The 20,739-nt window shown below is 63.8% G+C and overlaps 1 protein-coding gene across 1 annotated transcript; it reads right to left on the reverse strand.

The window, feature by feature from the left end:
- Positions 1-256: 256 nt before the first annotated feature.
- On the reverse strand, positions 257-11,730 carry TNFAIP2 (TNF alpha induced protein 2). Its single transcript, XM_070411505.1, has 11 exons — positions 11,385-11,730; positions 10,450-11,080; positions 7,174-7,288; positions 6,890-7,012; positions 6,630-6,730; positions 6,026-6,124; positions 5,330-5,438; positions 4,409-4,531; positions 4,018-4,173; positions 3,732-3,853; positions 257-1,959 (listed from the first exon to the last, which is right to left on the reverse strand). The coding sequence occupies exons 1-11, from the start codon at positions 11,719-11,721 to the stop codon at positions 1,818-1,820; spliced, it is 2,058 nt and encodes a 685-aa protein (XP_070267606.1). The 5' UTR covers positions 11,722-11,730; the 3' UTR covers positions 257-1,817.
- Between the last annotated feature and the right edge of the window lie 9,009 nt (positions 11,731-20,739).

Genomic DNA, 20,739 nt, shown 5'->3' on the forward strand with positions numbered 1-20,739 from the left:
CCGCCGACAGCTCTTCAGGTCAGTCCCAGACACAGGAGTACGTTCCCTCTGAGCCCTGTGCGTGGAGCTGACATGATTGTCCAGAGTCCTAACCTCCCCGCTCCCCCATCATCCTCAGTAAAGTGTGTGGGGAGGTCATTACAGGGAAGGACACTGCGGACCTGGCACAGAGCCAGGAGGACAGGCCTGCCCAGACCCCCAAACCCTGAAAAAGCCGCCGAGGCCCAGCCCTGCTCCCCAAATGAATCACTCCACAGCCACTTCTGAAGTCAGCTTTATGTCAAGCTATAAAAACACGGATCATGTCCCGAGGACACGCATACAAAAGCAGTGCTATAAAAAATAACATCAGTGACATCCAACACGTGAACGACAAATGTACAAAGGCTCTGTGCACCGTTTTCGCGGCCAGTTCCTGGCCAAGTACCTGGACGGAGGGACGGACCCTGGAGAGAGAGCTCGCCCGACCTGGCGGCGCCCTCAGAGGCCGAGTCACACCTGAATCTGCTGAGAGGGCCTATGGGGTGGGCCGAGGCCAGGGGGGTAACTGAACACGTCTTCCTGGGGTAGGACCAGGTGCTCTCCAGGGCAGGGGACGAATGGAGGCCGTGGTGGGCAAAACCATGGCCCCCCAAAGATGCCCACGCCCTAACCTCTGGAACCTGTGACCATGTGAGGTTCGCGGGAAAGGGAATGAAATCAGGCTGCCAACCAGCTGGCTTCACAGAGCGCGTGGTGCTGGGCTATCCGTCTGGACGGGCCAAAGGTAATGGCTGGGCTCCTTGCGAGTGGAAAAGGGGGGCGGGAGCGAAGCCCTGAAGCCCTGCCCTGTGAACGGCTTTGAAATGGATGGGACCACAAGCCAAGTCGTCTGGGAAGGTGGTCTCTAAAAACCGCAAGAGGCCAGGAATCCTCCCCCGGGAGCCGCCAGCAGGGCCGAGCGCCGGCCCCTTGTCTTCAGCCCACTAGACTCGCATCAGAACTCTGACCTCCAGAACTGAGACTTAGTCTTGTTTTAAGATACTAAGTTTGTGGAAATTCGTTATAGCAGCAGTAAGAAACTAATATAGGTGCAGAGGGGTCAGAGGTCAAGCTTGCCCAGCCCAGTGGAGGACCCAGGAAGGCACCCCTGGGCCTGGGTCTGCCTGGGGGGCAGCCTGAACCCTAGAAGACCCAGGAAGCCCCTTTCTGGGCAGGGGGTGCCTTTGGGCAAGGCAAGTAGAGAGGGGTCGGGGTCTGAGCTGCAGGGGTCACAGGGCAACCTGGAGGGGCTCTGGTGCCCGCTCTGCCCCAGCCTGCGGGTGACTGCCCGCCCCTTCCCAGGCCCAGGCAAGAGCTCATCTTGCCCTTCTTCCCTCCCAGCTGCCTTCCATTCCAGACTTGCTGAGCCCAGCTGGTCGCAGCCCTGGGTGAAGGTGGCAGGTAGGTAAGGCTCGGCATCCGGCCCTAGGCACTCAGCCCTGGCCACGAGGGCAGCTCTGAGGTGGCCGGGGAGGGCCCCCTGGATAGGAGGTGACCCAGGGTCGCTGACTCCTGGCCACTCTGCTCCTTTAGTGCATGAGGATCAACGGCCACTTCTCAGGTATGGTCTCTGGCTTCTCAGAGGTGTGCTCCCGCCCCACCAGGCTGGTAACGAACTGGGAGCCGTCCGTTCCAGCTGCCCCCGGGCCTGCACCAGGCCGGGGCTGGGCGGCAGCAGCAGCAGCATCAGAAGGCAGGAAGCCCGGGAGGCCGGAAGCCAAGTGGGGTGACTGGCTCGAAGTGGGGTGTGTCCGAAGCTCGCTGGGGCTCACAAGCGGGTCAGTCCACAGGAAAAGCTAACCAACCTTTATAAGTGAAAATAGGGCCTTGGCGGCCTCGGGAGCTCCCGTGTGGACGTCCAGGATGCTCCGGATGCTCTTGACTTCACTGCTGGACAGGTTCCCCTTGATGGCCAGGATGGCGCTCAGGTGGCCTTTGCTGTCAGGAGGAAGTCCCGTCAGTCCAGCCGGTCACCGACGCCCCTGCTCACACCCTTCCCGCTCTCCAGCCTCCGGCCTGAGCCACAGCGCCCCACAGCAGCTGCTGCCCGCTCTCCTCCCATGAGCTCCAGCAGCATGGCTGCCCGGCCCCCCGAGGGCACGCCTGCTCCTGCCACCTCAGGCCTTTAACCGGCTGTCCCTCCTGGAATCTCTTCCACACGCTCTGCAGGGCACCAGCTCCTCTCACCTTTAAGTCTCAGCTAAAATGTCACCTTCCCCAAGAGGCCTTCCCGTCCCGAAAGCCAGCACCTCCTGCCGTGAACCCTCCGTGGACTATAAGCCACAGGAGGGAGAGCGGAGGCCTGCTCCGTCTTGTACGTCATTGCATCCTGGTACCTAGAACCGAGCCTGGCACCTGGGAGACCACTGCTAATTGTGGGTGGGCTGGTGGGTGGGTGGGTAGATGAGTGAGTTGATGGGCAGAAGTCGATGGATAGATGCATGGATGGATGGATGGATGAATGGATGAATAGGTGGGTGAATATATGGATGGAAGAGTGAGTGCATAAGTGGATGGATGGGTGGATGGATGGATGAAAGGATGAGTGAGTGGATGGAAGGCTGAGGGGTGAATGGATGGGTAGGTGAATGGAGAGATGCAGAGTTGGGTGGATGATGGATGGATGCATGAAAGGATAGGTGGTGGACGTGTAGATGAATGGGTGGCTCGATGGGTAGACTTGTGGATGGTGGGTGAGTCGATAGCTGGATAGCTAGATGGGTGTTAGATGAGTAGATGGGGAGATGCTGCTTGTATGGGTGGGTGAGTGAGTGGGAGCATGTGGAGGTGAGTGGGTGGCTAGGTGGATGAGTGCAGTGGATCAGTCAGGGGCTACACTAGGCTGAGCTGTCAATCCAACTCAGGGCCCATTCAAACGCTCTCCTCCATGCCAGAGGACTCAGCCCCAAAACCCATTTCCTGGGCTCACAAGATCCTCAGGCAACCACCACTCTGGAACGGGGGACCAGGACCCAGGGCCCAGGTCCAAGCCCCAAGCCCCCGAGGATCCCTAGGCTGAGTGGTGGACCCCAGTTCCATCACTGACCTGCTACAGCCTCTAGCAAGTCCCTGGTCTCTCTGGCCTCAGTTTCCCCTCCAAGGGGCAGTATCATCAAAGGCTAAGAGTGTGGACTGTGGAGCCAGACTGCCTATATTTGTCATCTTAGCTCCACCACTGACTCACTGTGTCGCCTCGGACACGTGCCTCTGGCTCTCCAGGCCTCATGTGTAAATCAGGAATGAAAAGCATCAGTCTGGCCTAGCCCGTTTGGCTCAGTGGGTAGAGCATCCACCTGCGGACTGAAGGGTCCCAGGTTTGATACCGGTCAAGGACATGTGCCCGGGTAGTGGGCTCAATCCCCAGTAGGGGGCGTGCAGGAGGCAGCTGCTCAGTGATTCTCGCTCATCAGTGATGTTTCTGTCACTCTCTCCCTCTCCCTTCTCTCTGAAATCAATACAAATATATGTTTAACGAAGGAAAGCGTCAGCCTGGTAGGTGGTGGTGAGGGTCCAGTGAGTGAGCCGCTGTGAGGCTTTGCCCGGGCGCCAGCAGTCACAGCCCTCAGCAAGGTCAGCACCAGGACTGCGTTGCGTGGTCAGTACTGGAGCGCCACCCACCCCAAAGGGGCTGACGCAGCCAAGCCAGTCTCTGACAGTGGGGACCGGCAGGGCCATGCTGACTGCCCAGGTCCCGGGCTGCCCGGTCTCACCTGAAATCAGGGTACCAGGTGGCATAAGTGGCCACCTCGATCTTGATGGCACTGGGGTCTTGCAGGCGGATGATCTCCGCGAGCGTCGGGAGGGCGTGGTGCAGCCAGGTGGCCGGGGAGCCCTGCAAGCACAGACCTGGTTGGAGGGAGGCCGCCCCTGCTCCAGAAGTGCCCCCGGGCCCAGAGTGGTTCTGCCAGAACCGATGGAGTTTGGAGAGGCCCAGAGGGCAAGGGCAGCCCATGGGGGACCGGGGTGGGTGGTGAGGGGGGTGGAGTCGGGGCTTACAATCTGAGTGCAGAAGTGCTGGATGACTTCGGCGTTGGCCAGGACCTGCCTGGCCAATTGCTGCTGCTGCTCCGCCGTCTTGAGGACCACGCGCCGCTTGCAGAGCCGCACGATGTACTCCTTCACCAGGTGCAGGTGGACAAGCTCCATGAGCTCCTGCGCGGCCAGGGGCAGAGGCAGGGCCGTGAGCCAGCTCCCCGCGGAGCTCACACCCTCCCCTGACAGGAGCTTGAAGCCTCGGGGCCAGGAGTTCAGGGAGGACAGACGCCAGGGCAAAGGAGTGCATACATGTGTGTGCGTGTGCAGTGCTGTGGGTGCGTGCACAGGCCTGTGTGAGCCCATGCCCGCTGCACCGCTGCCAGGCCCAGCCCAGCCCAGCCCAGCGCCTCACCTCCTGGAAGCACTGGCGCAGTTCTGAGAACTCCGGCAGCCTTGTCTCCACGGTGGAGACGATTTCCTCCAGGGTCTGCGCAGAGGCCGCCCAGCGGGTCTGTGTGAACCTCTTGAACAGCGGCTGCAGCGGGAGAAAGGCAGGATGTCTGGACCCGCCCTGCAGGGGAAGGCTGCCAGCCAAACACGAAGACACGCACACTGACTCTCGGGGTGGCCCAGGGGCCAGGGACCCAGGACAGGGCTCAGGTCACGGGCAGGAAGTGGAGGGGGGGTCTGTGTACCCTCCTCCAAGGACACCCAGCAGGGGCCCCTGCATCGCAGGCCAGGCGGCCTGCGGAGGCCTTTTCCACCCTCCCCCACCCCGCCGCCCCCAAATAAATTCCTGTATAAACAAAGCCTTGCGCCTGACTGGTGCCAAGTCATCCCGGGTCACTGTGCGGCCTTCACCGCCAACTGGCCACCCACGCCTCCCACTCTGGTCGCTGGGCACACGGCGGGCAGGCATGGAACCCCTCCTGCTTTTCTCCGGGGACCCTCACCCTCTGCTAAAGTAACAAGGGCTTTCTGTGGGTTTCTTGGCCCAGGCAGACATGGCACAGCGGTGGCTGCCAGAGGCTCTGAGCATCACAGCTGGAGCATGGCAGGGAGGGAGGGAGTGTATGCAAGCTTAGGGACTGGGTGGGGGCACGCTGAAGCTTTTCTGTGTCCTCCCAGCCCTGGGCGGCCCCTCTGAGGCCAAGCACCAGGCCAAAATGGTGGGGGCGAGGTCGAGGCCTCCATGGCCCCTCGCTGGGCACACCAGCCTCTCTACACCCGGCCCCACGCCGTGCCTTCCACATGCCAGCCGGGCTCCTACCATTCCTCCCACCCCCATGTCCTATGCACAAGCCTCAGCGGGCCCAGGGCAGGGCGTAGCTACCTTCAGGTCCCAGAACAGGCCCTGGAGCAGGGTGTCAAAGCCGTGGCTCTTGAGCTCATTCAGGGGGCCCAGGGGGCCCTCTGGCGCCTGCCACTTCTCCAAGGATATCCTGGAAGGACATGGGGCAGGGAGGCCAGTCACACCGGCTCTGCTGGCCCATGGCCCGTACCAGAGAGCCAGTTAGCCCGAGGCCCATCTTCCTAAACCACCTCCTCACTCTGGAACCCTCAATGGCTCCCCATTCCCTTGGGAGCAAGTCCAAGTCACTCCATTATACCCGCCGGGCAGGCCCAGTCTGCTCACTGCCCGCACACCCCCAGGCCACATCCTCTCCTAACTGGGGGCGTGTGGCTCCGCCTCTGCACACCTGTGTGCTCAGCTGCTTAGCGGGCAGAATCACTGCCCGTTGTTCGAGGATAAAATCACCAGTGAATCCTTTGCCTGAGGCGGGGCCCACCACACAGCCGCTTCCGCTGGGCAGGCCTCTCGTTTCCCGCAGACCTTCCTCATTTATTCCACGGCTGCTTCCGCTGCTGTAACCTCACCCCCCACCACGCACTCTCCTCTACCTCCCAGCAGCCCCTTCTTGCCAACAGGCAGGCTGGTGCTCTGCTCCCACACCCGCTCCTGGCCTCCCAGCCTCTCCGCCCTCACTCCCCTCACCGCCCTCACCGCCCTCAGCCCTCACCCTCTCACCGGAAGGACAGGCAATTGTTGATGTTCGCCATGACATTGGCCCTGTAATGTCGCAGCTGTTTGCACCTCTCCAGAAAGTCCTCAAAGGCTCGCTGATAGCTGGTGAGACAGGAATAGGCACTTGCAGGACAAACACTGGGACAGGAGCAGCGCCCAGGTTACAGCGCACTTTCCCGGGGGTGGCCCCTCAGCTTAAGGCGGCAGCTGGCCCCCGGCACCACGCGGCTGACTTCGCTCTCGGGGCCAATGGAGCCAGGTCCTGCCGAGCTCCTGAGCAGGGGGCCGCCAAGCTCTGGGAGCCTGGAGGGGGCCATGGGTAAATGGAAGGGTCCTCAGAAGGGGGGGGACAGCCAGGAGATTGGGGGGCGAGACTGGAGGTGCCACCTGAAGGGGAGGCCGGGGTCGCAGTCCCTCGGGAGGCATCCCCTTGCAGCTGGAGGGTGCTCCGCTGGGAGCTGTGCCCAGCAGAGTGGGGGCCTCAGTGCCCTGTGCAGGGGGACAGACACCCCTAGGGCCCGGGAGGGCACTAGTCTAGCCTGGACCCCCAGCCGGGCGCAGGGAGGACGCTGCAGGGCCCTCTGTGCACGCCTGAGCACACACCCACCTCCTCAGAAACGCAGCCAGCTCCGCCAGCAGCATGTGCTGTATCTGCTTGCCCAGGTCAGGCGTGATGCTCTCGGCCTTGACCTGGCCCTGGGAGATGATCTGCAGGGAGGGGGGTAAGCTGAGCAGGGCCTCACCAGCACCAGGGCTGGGGTGGGGGTGGGGGCCTGCTGGTAAAGGGGGCGGGCTCAGAGGCGGCACGTGTGTGCACACAGGGAGGGACTGGGTGCGCTGTCCGTGTACACGGGGGGGGGCTGCTACCTGAATGATGTCAATGGCCAGCTCGCTGTGACAGTGGCCGTTCAGCCTCTCGGGGGCCACATCCTGGGCCCAGCGCTGTGACTCCAGGTCCAGGGCTCGGGCCATCAGCTCCTTCACGCTGGCCTGGGGGCCGGGGAGAGTCAGGTCAAGGTAGCAAGGAACCCATCAGCCCTGCCCACGTGGGAGCCCTGTCAGGCTCCCTGATGTCCTGACTGTCCCAGAGCCTCCCTCCGCTTCCTTCCTGCCCCTCCCTGGCCAGGCCCCGGCGCTGTCATTGGACTCACCACCTCGTTGTACAGGAACGTGGCCTCCAGCAGCCGGACCTGCTTGGGGGGCAGAAGGCTCCCCAGGTTGATCCCCTGCAGCTCACCGGCCAGGCTGGCGCTATTGATGATGTCGCTGTGGGCAGAGGGGCTGGCGTGAGGCAGACGGCCCCACCCAGCACCATCCTGAGGTGAGAGTACCTCCCTCCCTGCCTCTCCACCTCAGATGATGGATCCTCTATCTGTTCAGGTAAAAACCTTGGAATCATCATGTCTCCTTTTACTCTCTCATCCACTCAGGCTCCAAAACACGCCCCCCCCACCCCCCCGCCCCGGCCCTGCCCCCATCAGCCTCCAGCCACCCAGCCAACCACCCCATCTCCCGCCTGGCTCATTGCAGGAGCCTCCTCCCAGGCTCCTGCTTCCGTCCTTGTCTACCAGCAGGCAGAACCTACTCGCCTCCTCCTGCAGATCAAATCCCAGCTCCCCTCTCACACACAGGAAACCCCACTCCCTCTGGCAGCAGCCTGAGACCAGCCACCCCTCCTCCTCTTCCTACCCTGTCCCTCCTTCTTCCCTCCCTGCACCCCAGCCCTAGGCCCCCTCCCTCCCGGCCACCCCTGCTGCCTGCAGAGGCTGGACCAGCCAAGCAGGAAGGGCTGCTTGCAGGGCTCTGCGGAGGCAGCTCCCCTCACCCTCCTGGCGCCTCTGCGGGGTCCAAGGCCCCCAGGGACGGCCCAACCTTGGCACTTCCTCAGGGCCTTTGTCTGCAGGAGGCTCTGCCCCTCCGCAGCCTGGACACCATGTCCCTTTGCTCCCTGCACTTCTGCCACACAGGCCTCAACAAAGCCTCCGGAACCCCCTCAGGACTCCCCACCCAGCCAGCCGCTGTTTCCGCTGTGTCAACCCCAGTGGGCCCCAGGCTAAAGGTCCCCGGTAACCTGGTCACCGGGACAGGAAGGCTGCCTGCCTGGCAGAGGTGTGTGTGCCCAGCGTTTCCTGTTGAGTCAGGCCCGCAGCCTCTGCCCTGTGCCACTGCCCTGTGCCCTGCTGACTCCTCACCCATCACCCCTTTGGCCCCTCCTCCGCACCTGCTGACCACCGGCACCAACTGAGCCCACTGGCCACCCAGGTGGGTCCCCTTCACGCTGCTCAGACTGTCTACTCCTCCGGGCTTCCCGCGGGCTGCCCACTGGGGGCTGGGCCAGCCCTTCAGGCCCCCCTAGCCTCTGCTGGGCACTTCCACACTCCGTCTCCCCTACCCAGCTGTGCGGAGACCCATGGAGTCTGGGTAAATCGGGACTGTGCCTACGGCTACCAGGCCCCCTCCACGGGCACCACCAGCCTCCCACCGAGGTGCTCCAGGCCCCCCGGCCGGAACTCAGCTCAGCTGTGGGCTCACAGGGATCTTTCCGTGGCCCAGCCCAGCCCTGCTCTCTGAGCTTCCTGGGAGGCCCCCATCACCTGTCCATAAAGCCAAACACTGACAAGCTCCACACAGCTCCCAGAATGCCTCCCAGCTCCGCTTCAGGCCCAGGGAGTGACTCCCTTCTCCGAGAGCATCACCCTCCCTCTGCCTTCTTCCTGGGCCCCCGCCCCTTCCTTCTGTGGGATTGGGAGCTGGCCCTGTGGGTGGACTTTGGCTCTGTGGGTGAGGGGAGCCGCCTCCTGCAAGCAGCCCTTCCTGCTTGGCTGGTCCAGCCTCTGCAGGCAGCAGGGGTGGCCGGGAGGGAGGGGGCCTAGGGCTGGGGTGCAGGGAGGGAAGAGGGAGGGACAGGGTGGGAAGAGGAGGAGGGGTGGCTGGTCTCAGGCTGCTGCCAGAGGGAGTGGGGTTTCCTGTGTGTGAGAGGGGAGCTGGGATTTGATCTGCAGGAGGAGGCGAGTAGGTTCTTTCTGAGGCCAGCAGAGTGGGAGCCTCAGTGCCCAGTGCAGGGGGACAGACACCCCTAGGGCCCGGGAGGGCACTGGTCTAGCCTGGACCCCCAGCCGGGCGCAGGGAGCACACTGCAGGGCCCTGTGCGCGCCTGCGCACACACCCATCTCCTCAGAAACGCAGCCAGCTCCGCCAGCAGCATGTGCTGTATCTGCTTGCCCAGGTGAGGCGTGATGCTCTCGGCTGCCTCCAGTTTCTGAGGAGGTGGCACTTGCAAGGGGATGCCTCCTGAGGGACTGCGACCCCGGCCTCCCCTTCAGGTGGCACCTCCAGTCTCCGCCCCCCAATCTCCTGGCTGCCCCCCCCCCCCCCTTCTGAGGACCCTTCCATTTACCCATGGCCCCCTCCAGGCTCCCAGAGCTTGGCGGCCCCCTGCTCAGGAGCTCGGCAGGACCTGGCTCCATTGGCCCCGAGAGCGAAGTCAGCCGCGTGGTGCCGGGGGCCAGCTGCCGCCTTAAGCTGAGGGGCCACCCCCGGGAAAGTGCGCTGTAACCTGGGCGCTGCTCCTGTCCCAGTGTTTGTGCTGGTCCTGCAAGTGCCTCTTCCTGTCTCACCAGCTATCAGCGAGCCTTTGAGGACTTTCTGGAGAGGTGCACACACACCTCTGTCCCTGAGCAGCCTGCAGAGTGGGGGCCTCAGTGCCCAGTGCAGGGGGACAGACACCCCTAGGGCCCGGGAGGGCACTGGTCTAGCCTGGACCCCCAGCCGGGCGCAGGGAGGACGCTGCAGGGCCCTGTGCGCGCCTGCTCCAGGCAGACCCTGCTGGCACCTCCTCAAACCCACTTCCTGGACTGACCAGGCCAGGCTAGGGCTCTGCCCTGGGCTCCCACAGTCCCTGGCCTCCTCTGCCACAGCCCTTCCAGCTCTGGATTGCCATCATCTGCCCACCCTTTGCCCAGTTCACAAATGAATGAAGTTCTGGGCCCGGCGGGCGTGGCTCAGTGGTTGAGCGTTGACCTATGAACCAGGAGGTCACGGTTCGATTCCCAGTCAGAGCACATGCCCAGGTTGCAGGCTCCATCCCCAGTGTGGGACGTGCAGGAGGCAGCCGATCAATGATTCTCTCTCTCTCTCTCCCTCTCCCTCCTCTCTAAAATCAATACAAATGTATTTTTTTAAATAAGTGAAGTCCCTGCCTTTCTCTGCACCTCAGTTGCCCCAACTGCACCTGTTTCCCCAACTGAGGCCCTGGGAATGAAGGGTTCCAAGTGCGAAGCAGACCTCAGCAGGCCTAGGCTTCACCGCCCTGCTAGCTGTCCGCCCATGGGGACCCCTCCCCGCTGCCCAGGGCCCCGCCCACGGGGACGCCACCTGGGGGACCTGGTTTCCCCCTCCCGCTCCCCACGGCGCAGGCCCGCACTCACTTGGGGTAGAGGTTCTGCACCCAGAGCAGCAGCATGTAGGTGTCGCGCTGGCACAGCTCGAATTGCGCCACGGCCGCGAGCTGGGCCGCGAACTGCGCGTGGTAGCTCTCGGCGTAGACGGCCACGACGCCGAACTCGGCGGGGAAGAGCGGCTTCAGCCGCTGCACCACGGCCTCCAGGTCCTCCTTCATGGTGCGGCCCATGGACAGGAACGTGCGCTCGGCCTCCGAGAGGCCCTCGGCGGGGGCGGCCGGCCGGCCCATCCGCTCCTCGACCTCCTGCGCCACCGTGCGCTGCCACAGCTGCAGCCAGTGCCGCGGGCGCGTGGCCGCCAGCGCCGAGGGCTGGGGCCCGGCGGCCGCCACGCGGCGATCCTCGCGCTCCTGCTCGGCCAGCACGTCCAGCACCTGGCGCAGCCGCTCGGGCGCCGCCTCCAGCGGCCGGCGCAGCGGCCCCAGCACCTGGTCGCGCAGCAGCACGTACAGCGCCTCCACTTTGCTCTGGCGCCGCACCAGCTCCTCCTCGCTCAGGCCGCCCGCCGCCGCGGCCTCCTGCAGCTCCCGCTCCAGCCGCATCAGCGGCCCCGCCGCCTCCAGCCGCCCGAGCTCCAGGTCCGCCTTGAGCTCCTCCACTGCCACAGGGGACACGCGTTAGCGCGCCAGCCACGGACCAGGGGCACGCGGGGCCAGCCCACCCCACGGCGCCCGCTGGAGAACCCAAAAGGCGAAGCGATGCGCCCCGAGAGCCAGTCGGCGTCCCAGACAGGACTGAAGCCTGGTTCGCCTCCTCCCAGACCCGCAAATTAGGCAGCGGTGCAGGTGGAAGCAGGAGGGAGAGACGGGCGAGCCCACCATTCTGCCCTCCCGGTCCTGGACGAGTGAGCCAGGCCCCGCCAGCTCTGACCCGGGACCCTCACCCACGCGGCCCCAGCCTACCTGTGGGCAGCGGGCCCCCCAGCCCCGGCTTGGCTTCAGGCTTGCCCTCGTGCTCTGCAGCGCCGGACTGGCCCTTCTTCTTCTTCCCTTTGGTGAAGATGCTGAACATGCCGGCCAGGCCTTTTGGCTTCTTCTTCTTCTTTGAAGCCTCCTCCTCATCCTGGGCCACCTCAGCCTCCGGGAGTGGCACAGGGTCCTCGGAGGAGGCCTCGGACATGGAGGCCTCTGACTCCGCCTCTGATGCAGAGCGAAACTTCAGGGTGCTTCCAGGGAAGTCAAGGGCCCCTGGCACCCGCTGCTGGCCGGGCAGGCCCTGGAAGGTCATCGTCTGCAGCATCGCCCCGTCTCAGGCCTGCGGTGGGCGAGGGGAGGGGAAGGACAGGGTCAGGTGGCAGCACCGGGCGTATGGCAGCAGTAAGTGGGCTTGCTCAGTCGTCCCTGGTGTGGCCGCCAGGGCTCTGGCCTTCTCCTGGCCCACGTGGGCACCAGCTCAGCTCCCTCCCTGGACACGGGTTTCTCAGCACCCACAGCTCCCCAGTCCCCACCACCACCACCACCGCAGCCCCCCAGCACCACCAGGCAGGGACCAGGCTGAGGAGGCCCCACCCGCCTCCCAGCTGGAGGGGCCTCCCTTCACTTGCAAAGCTTCCTTGACAGCCCACCCTCTGGGCAGGGGCTGCAGAGCATGCACCCTGGATCCGGGGCCTGGGAAGAGACAGCATGGCTTCGGTCCCATGGCACGGAGCACGGACCGAGGTCCAGAGGGGCGCGTAGCAGCGAAGGCTGGCTGAGGCAGAGGCCCAGCCCGGCACACCCTCCATCTTGCCCAGCTCTTCTCTGTCTTGTCCGGCTGTGGGGTCCCAGAGGGACCCTGTGAGCAAACATGGAACCACGAGGCAAGCAGATCCCCCCTATCCTGGCTGTGGGGCTCAGTCTACAGACACCATAGACCCCCTCCCACTCTAGGGGGGAGGACTTTGGAGAGCTGCCCACGTGGTAAGATTGGGGCTGCCTGCTTCTCCCTGCTCCAAACGGGGTGATGTCACCATCACAGCAGCTTTCACTTTCTGTGCCTTCCCGGGTGCCCACCCATCTCTTCCTCATTCCCACTGGGGGGGGGGGGGGGGGGGGAGGTCCTCATCTCACAGAGAGGACGCAGGGAGGCTTAAATGCCCCTACAGTCAGCAGCGTGAACTCAGAACTCATCCCCTGCCTCCGGGCCCCCCACCACCTTGCAAGCTGCACCCAGAAAGGCAGGACCCCTGTGCCCAGCAGTGCGTGGTCACCGTCAGAGCGAGGCCAGGGTCATGGAGGGGAGCATGGCTGACCCCAGGGAGCGAGCGGGGCAGAGCTGGGGACGGGGAGCAGATGGGCCAGGCCTTCCTGGGAACTGGGGTGACCCATAACCATAGTGCCTTCTCACCACCCAAGAGTAAATATACCCAGTCATGACGCACACAACGCGATGACTTAGACGGCCCCTGCTGCAGCCCCGCCATGCGGGTGGGCTGCCCACCATCCAGGAGAAACCGAGGACTGGGTGATGGGGAGGCTGCGGGAGGCTCAGCTTAGGCCGTCAGACCTTCCGGAGGCCCTGCTGCCTCTCCACCAGCCCACACACCTGCCCCCCTCCCCCCCCCCCCCCCCCGGCTGCTCACCCAAACCCCTGAGCTTGGCCAGAGCCACTCTGGGGGCCAGGGCGCCTGGGTTGTTCCACCTCCCACTGGCCTCTCCAGATGCCCTGGGCAGGGTCCTCCAGTGCTTCCCATGCCCCTGGGCCTGGCAGTCCCACTGCAGAGCCCAGCAGGGGTGCTCTAGGGGGCCCCCAGACCAAGGTCCCCATTTCTGCCTTCCCACCCACTGCCCCAGCGTCCCCTCCCAATCCACCCAGTTCATGCCACGCACCCAGAGGAGCTGGTCTGGCCATCTGGCTGGGGGTGCTCAGGGCCTCCCCCACCTCTGCCCTCCTCCTGGGGTGAGGGAGAGGCCATCCTGACCAGCAGGGCCACCAGCCTTGCCTCTGCAACCTCGACCCCATCTCCCTGTTCCCACACAAGCTGGGCTCCTCTGACCACCAGACCCTGCTCTGCGGTCCCCACATGGTCCCCGCCTCCTCCCCTGGGCACAGACTCCTTCTCAGTGCCCTGCGGCCCCCAAAGACTGCAGGCCCACCCCAGTGCCAGCCCCACGCGGGGCCAGGAAGGGTGTGGGGGTCTGTCAGGCCAGCAGGGAGGGCAGGAGGGGCATTCGGTTAGGCACAGCCCTGGCTGGGCAGTGAGGGGAAGAAGGGGCTGCCCAGTCATACTGTGTGGCAGCCCCCCTTCTCCTCAGGCCCGCATCCCCCTCCTGCCCTCCTGCCCTGGGGGTCGGGGCGGGGGTCACACAGCCTCCCCCGCCTCTGCTCCTGGGGTGGGGGGGTCATCCCCCAGGTGAGGACAGCAGGCGCTGCAGGTGGAGCGATGGCCAGGGCACACAGCCTCCCTCCCCTCCTGCTGTGAGACCAGGGGGACCCGCGCCCCCCCCCCCCGCCGCCCCCTCCGGCCTTTCCCAGGGGACCCCCCGCTGGGAGCGCCGCCCGCACCCGCAGGGCCCGGGGCAGGGGCCTCAGTTCCCCTGGAATCGGCCGCTCCGTCGGGGGACCGGGTCATCCGGGGGGTGAGCGGTCCGGCGGCCGGGCAGCCGCGCGGAGCGATGGGGACGGACGCCGGACGCGGGGAGGGAGGGAGAAGGTCACTTACTGAGCCGCCGCCGCCTCTGTCCCGGCGGAGCCCCGCGCGGCCAGAAAAAGCCCCCGACTCCGCCCCCGCCCCGCCCGCTGTCACCGCGGGGGCGGAGGCCGGGGGAGGGCCACGGGGCTGCCCGGCCCCGAACACGGGAGCGTCCCCCCTCCCCGTCCCCGGCGGGGCTGGGCCGGTCCAGCAGGAGGTGTGTGGGGGTCACTACCTCCCACCAGCGGGGCGGGTGGCCGGGGCCACCCCGTATTTGGGGCGCGGGGACCCTTACCCAAGGCCCACAGGGATCGGGTCTGGCTCCCACCCATTGTCCAAGGGCTGCTTCTGATTGGCTAACTGGAAAGTCCCCTCCTCTCCTCTCCCGTACCCCCGCGCCCCCCCTCCCCCCCAGTTCAGGACCACGCTTCTGCGTCACAGAGCCACCCCTATCCCGGCGCGGGATCCCCTCCCCACGCTCGGGGTGCCGGGACAGTCCCACCCCAACTCTCTGGGCCACAAGGGGATCCCACTCTGGGTGGCACTGTGGCCTCACCGAGGCGCAGGGGGCTTCCTGGAGGAGGTGTCCTAGGGGAGGCTGTAGGGGGGTTCGCTATGGACAGAGCCCTCACTGTCAGGCCTCGCGGGAATGGGGAGACGCCGAGGGCACGCAGGCGGGTGGCGGAGTCGGAACTCACACCCAGGCCGCCGAACCCCTACTGAAGGGCCTTCCCTTTCTGGGACCCGGGCTGGGCCGGGACAGGCTCCTGGGGGCCCAAAGCCCGGACCCCAGCAGCAAGGGCTCGAGCATCACTCAGCCCAGCTCTGTCCTCGCCGGTGTGGCTTGAGCAGCTCACCCCCCTCTCTGGGCCTCAGTTTCCCCGCTCAGCCCGGTTGCCCAGGTCTGGTATGGGGTGGGGAGAGGGTGCGGCGGAGAGCACCCCCCAGCGGCGCGCCCCCTGGCTATGGCACATGCCAGGAATCCCTCTGGAAAGGACCGAGTCATTCAGGAATTTCCCGGCTTCGCCTGCTTCCCTTTCGGGGAGCCGCTGCCCCTCCCCCTTTTGTTTGCTCCGTGACCCCTCCACCTCCTACGGCCGCCGCTCCCCCGTGGGCCTGGGAGGATGGCAGGGTGGGCGGGTCTGGGAGCTGGGGGTGCCCCTGGGGACCGAGAACTTCCTCTTCCTCTTGGGTGGAAGTGCCAGGCTTGGGGGGCTTGAGAGGAGGGGAGGGGCGTCAGGAGTGGCAGTAGGTGGACCCCCTTTCTCTCCCTGTCGCCCGGGGATGCATTTTTCAGAGGAGCCTCCCATCTGCTCCCCAGATGAATGGGAGAGAAAGGCCAGGACCCCAAGGCCATCAGCTGCCAGAGGCTCATTGTGCAAACCTGCTTTCCTGTCAGCTCCCCTGCTCGGCCCAGATTGGGACACTCGCGAAGCTCCCGGGGAGGCTGCCAGCCGGGCGAGCACCGTCCAGCAGAGCCGGTCCTGGTCAGCAGGGGCAGGAACGCTCCTCCACAGGCCGCAGCCTCGCCTGGCCGCCCAGCCCACCTGCCCCCTTCACAGCTTCACCTGAGCAGTGGCCAGGGCGGGGGGCAAGGGGGTGAATGGGGGGAGGCTGCCTTGCCCTTGTGTGTTGCACCAGTCACTTCCCGAGGGCACAGGGCGTGTACGCGAAGCCCTGGGCGCGAGGGAAAGCCTCTCAAATGGGCTGCACAGGGGCAGGGATGACAGCTGGGAGGAGGTGGGGGGGAGGGGGGCTGACTCGGCAGGAGCTATTCTTGACACGTGAGGACACCTTCCAGGGGAGCCAGCCAGGGGCCGGCCAAGAATCGCCCTCAGCAGGAGGGAGCAGCCCATGCGGTGGAAGTGCTGCTGGCCAGCTGCTGGCCCTCCCGTCCCAGTCCCGTCCCCCATCCTGTCCCCTTGGGGTTCCGGCAGGGAGGGCGGCAGCAGGGGCAGCCTGGCAACAGACCCGCAGGCCAGCCCAGAGGTGGTCGGCCAGCTCAGGGCCAGGAGCCGTGGTCTGCTTCGCGCATGCGACCAGGGCCTTGGCCCCACCACACGCGTGGGAGCTGCATGCCTATGGCTCTGCCTCCCTTCCTGCCGCTCAGAAGTGACAGCTGACTTTTTTCTTAGAGCTGTGGTAACAGATGCCTAACAAAAAGGACCATTTTGATCGTGGACGCGTGCAGCTCAGCGGCATTAAGCACCTTCGCCCTGTGGTGCAGCCATCGCCGCTGCCTCCATCCGTGAGAAACTCATCAAACGCGAACCCCTCCCCCTCCCCCAGGCCCGGGGACCAGCATTCCACTCTCCGTCTCTATACATGTGATGTTCTAAGTGCCTCCCGGAAGTGGAATCATACAGTGTCTGTCCTGGGGACCGGTTTATTCCTCAGCATGATGTCAGGGCTCCTCCCTGTCCTGGCGTGTGTCGGGCTTTCCTTCCTTTGTAAGGCTGAACGCCCATTGTTTGCGCATTCGCACCGGTGGGCACGGGCTGCTGCCACCTCTGGCTACTGTCAACGCGGCTCAACGCGGCTCTGCTCTGCGAGGGGGAGCGCGAGTCCGCGCGCAGCCGGCTCTCCACGCTCTGGGGCAGACAGCTGACTTCCGTGACCCCACAGGCCCCAGGCTGTTCTGAGGGCTTTGTGCGCGTTAACTGCTTCCATCGGGCAATCTTCTGAGATGGGTGCTCGCTCACTGTCCCCTTTCTCAGGCGGGGAACCCGAGCACACTCCTTCGCAGACAGGGCCTGCCCTGTGCGGGGCAGTGGTGGAGCTGGGCGCCCCACGAAACATTGCTTCCCCCCAGTGTCGATCAATGTGGGAACGCAGGTTTATGTGTTTAAGTCACAAGGAGGGACTGCCAGGCCAGACAGCTTAGATGCAGAAATGGGAGGTTTTACTGCCTTCCTCCTTGTTTACATCTTTGGGGGGGGGGGGGGGGGGAGTCCCAGTATTACATAATCTTCTTCATTAACTGAGTCTTCCACCGCTCCCTCTGGGACCCAGCCACATGGGGGGAGGGGGGAGGGTGGGGAGCCAGTGCCGGCTGTGCTGGGACTGTCAGGGGCAGGGCTGGGCAGGTGGGGGGTGGGTAGGGGGCTGCCAAGGAGAAGCTCCTGGGAAGAGGGGCATGGAAGGCAGAGGGGGCACAGTCATGGGCAGAGGCTGAGGGCCTGTGGGTCGTGGGGCCGGCTGCACCCAGACTCCGGGAAAGGTGAGGTCCAAGCAGTGGCCTTCGGCACAGGGGGGTGCTGACAGTGGGGTGGCTCCCCGACCAGGAGGCCAGGGCACCGGGCTGTCGCCCAGCCTCCCCCAGGCCTGGCCCACTTCCCTCTGTGGGATGACTTGCATTTCCACTGCTGGCCTGTCAGTCCTGCTTCTCCCTCTACCTCCCAGGCCATCGCCTGACTGGGGGACCCTTCCTGGGGCCCCTTGTCCCCTGGGGCTGCCCCCTCACTAACTGCGCTGCGCAGCGCCCTCATGTCCCCTGCTGACAGGGGAGGACACTGCGTCTCAGAGGGGCGAGGGGACTCGCAGGTGGAGGCCTTGAGGCTGGGGCCTGTGGTCACTGGGAGGAGTCACTGACTTGGGGTCACTGGCAGCTGCACAGTCCTGGGCTGGAGTCAGCCGATCTCCCTGGGGCCACGGGACAGCTGGCCAGGAGCCACCTCCCGGGCACCCTCTCCTTCGGGGCCACTTGCCCCATGCGAAGATGTTTACTTGTGAACAGCCCCTCCCCCTCCTCCCAGGAGGAAGCCAGGCCCCACACTTCCTTTTTTGTCTGGCAGTTGGGGAAACTGAGGCCTGAGGAGAAATGGCTTCTGCAGGGTCCATGGGGCAAGAGGACCCCAGTACGTGGCCTTCCACGGAGTGCAGCGCAGGAGGAACCGCCCCAGTGGCCCAAATTCTCTCCTAAAAAGGCCTGGCCTTACGCAATGGCTTTTGGTGGTGATGCAAAACGGTCAAGTCCAGCTCCTGTCCCTCCAGGCCTGGGCTGCCCTTGGAGCCTTCCCCTAGCCGGCATGATTTCTAGGAAGTCATGTTTGCTCTCCACTGGACTCCACCCAATGACAGAGGCAGAACGCTCCTGGGAATCCCAGCACTCTGCAGAGCTGGGCCAGGGCCCAGAGGCAGGGAGGCTGCCCAAAGCACCAATGGCATGACCTTTCCGGGAGCCTGGGTGCTGGGCTTTCCTCCTCATTTGACACTTGAGAGCTCTGGGTGTCTGGACTTTGGAAAAGGAAGGCATAACATTGGTGTTTTTATTTTATTTTATACTAGAGGCCTGGTGCACAAAATTCGTGCATGGGGGGAGGGGAGAGGGAGGGGATCCCTCAGCCCAGCCTGCACCTTCTCCAACCCGGGACCTCTTGAGAGATGTCCAACTGGGATCAGGCCTAAACCGGCAGTTGGACATCCCTCTCACAATCCAGGACTGCTGGCTTGCCTGCCTGCCTGATCGCCCCTAACTGCCTCTGCCTGCCAGCCTGATGCCCCTAACTGCTCCCCAGCCAGCCTAATCGCCCCCTAACTGCTCCCTTGTCAGCCTGATCACCCCCTAACTGCCCTCCCCTGCCGGCCTGATCGCCCCTAACTGCCCTCCCCTGCTGGCCTGATCACCCCTAACCACCTCTGCTTTGGCCCCCCACCACCATGGCTTTGTCCAGAAGGACTTCCGGTCTAATTAGCATATTACCCTTTCATTAGTATAGATTATTATTTTTAAATATATTTTTATTGATTTCAGAGAGGAAGGGAGAGGGAAAGAGAGATAGAAACATCAATGATGAGAGAGAATCATTGATCAGCTGCCTCCTGCATACCCCTCCCCCACCCCCCACCTCCCCATTGGGGATCGAGCCCACAACCTGGGCATGTGCCCTGACTGGGAATTGAGCTGTGACCTCCTGATTCAGAGGTCAATGCTCAATCACTGAGCCACGCCGGCCAGGCTACATAGATGTTTTTAGACATGTGGCTTCACCCCCGGGGCCTCAGTCTTCCCTCCTGGAAATGGGGCTGGCACGCACTCTGGGTTTGCCAGGGAAGGCTGCAGCACCCGTGCATACAACCAGCAGTATCTGCTCCTCTCCGGACACTGCTGCCAGCCAGGCCCTCATGAGCCACGTTTGCATTTTTGCACAAATGTTCCCCATTTTACCCCAGGAGACAGAGCCAGAGAGGTGGAGTCCTTGCCCCAAGTTACACAGACAGGAAGGTGCAGAGCTGGGATCCCAGCCCAGGGGCCTCGGAACCCAGAAGCCGATTCCTAACCCTGCAGGGAGGGAGGGAGCCGGGCGCACGGTGGCTGCGCCCTGACAGCCCCACGGCCACGGACATTCCTCTTCCCTAAGATCCAGAGATCCCATTACTGTATTTGGGGACTTATTCTTACCCGGCTCAAGGACTGCCCGCCCCCACCCAACGACCACAGCAAAGGCGGGCTCTTCGCCATTCAGGTTTCCCCTGTTAGCCTCGGCTGTTTACATGCAGGTGTCCCTCTTGGCCAGGGAAGGACACAGTGGAAGGAATAGGAGACTTTTTACCTTATATCCTTCTTATACCTTTTTAATTTTGAACTAAGTGAATGGACCACTATCCCAAAACATACCAAAGTCACAGATGAAAACATGTAACACGTTTCACTAGCCGCTAATAGGTGTGTGGTATATACAGCTTGTGGCAGGGGGAGAGCAGTGGGCCAGGTGTGGGCCTGACATGTCCATGTGTCTGTCCTCCCTCCAAGCATTTCACTACAGTAGGGGTCCCGAGGAGGCCGGGCTATGACCTGGTGGCACCTACCCTTGGAGCTCCAACTCCCAGCACATCCCCCCCTTGAGGCCAGGAAGGGCCCCTGCACTCTGTTGCCATGGTGCCCAGGACAGAGCCACTGCCCAGCACTCTCACGGACTGGAGGGGGGAAGGGCAGTGAGCAGGCGGAGGCCGAATCCCTGTTCCTCCCTCCAGGCCTGAGCACAGACAGACACTGACCACCATGGGGGCCCCGTGGGTCTGTGGGGTTCCTAAGGGGACTTTGTGGTGGCAAAGGAAGGAAGTGAGATTGGGGAAGCAGGTTGCTCTGGGAACCAAGCAGCCTCCTCTCCCCTCCTGTGCCGCAGTCTTTCGCAGCAAGGGTTCAGGAACCTGGAGAAGGGCCGCGCATAAATGGGTACACTAGACAAGAAATATAAATTTAGAAGGCATGGGAACCAGGCGGAGACTCTTCTCTGGTGGAGTGGGCTCGCCTCATCTCCGGACCCACAGCTTCTTATTTACACACTAGAGCAGTGATGGCGAACCTATGACACGCGTGTCAGAGGTGACATGCCAACTCATGTTTTTGGTTGATTTTTCTTTGTTAAATGGCATTTAAATATATAAAATAAATATCAAAAATATAAGTCTTTGTTTTACTATGGTTGCAAATATCAAAAAATTTCTGTATGTGTCACGGCACCAGAATTAAGTTAGGGTTTTTCAAAATGCTGACACGCCGAGCTCAAAAGGTTCGCCGTCACTGCACTAGAGGCCCGATGCACGAAATTCGTGCAAGAGTAGGCCTTCCTTCCCCCAGCTGCTGGCTTCTCTCTGGCACCTGGGATGGCTTCCCTCCAGCTGCCTGCAGGTACCTGAGACCCCAG

The sequence above is a fragment of the Myotis yumanensis genome, unplaced genomic scaffold (genome assembly GCF_028538775.1).
Source record: "Myotis yumanensis isolate MYYU_CA2020_CCGP unplaced genomic scaffold, mMyoYum1.0.hap1 SCAF_1, whole genome shotgun sequence".
Classification (NCBI taxonomy): domain Eukaryota; kingdom Metazoa; phylum Chordata; class Mammalia; order Chiroptera; family Vespertilionidae; genus Myotis; species Myotis yumanensis.

What these genes read in the sequence shown, in the direction of transcription:
- TNFAIP2 (XM_070411505.1), bottom strand. Translation starts at nt 11,721, where the DNA reads ATGCTGCAGACGATGACCTTCCAGGGCCTGCCCGGCCAGCAGCGGGTG. An exon ending in AGCACTTCTGCACTCAGATT is followed by an intron (nt 3,854 to 4,017) that starts GTAAGCCCCGAC and finishes CTGTGCTTGCAG; the next exon opens with GGCTCCCCGGCCACCTGGCT. An exon ending in ACCTGGTACCCTGATTTCAG is followed by an intron (nt 1,960 to 3,731) that starts GTGAGACCGGGC and finishes TCCTCCTGACAG; the next exon opens with CAAAGGCCACCTGAGCGCCA.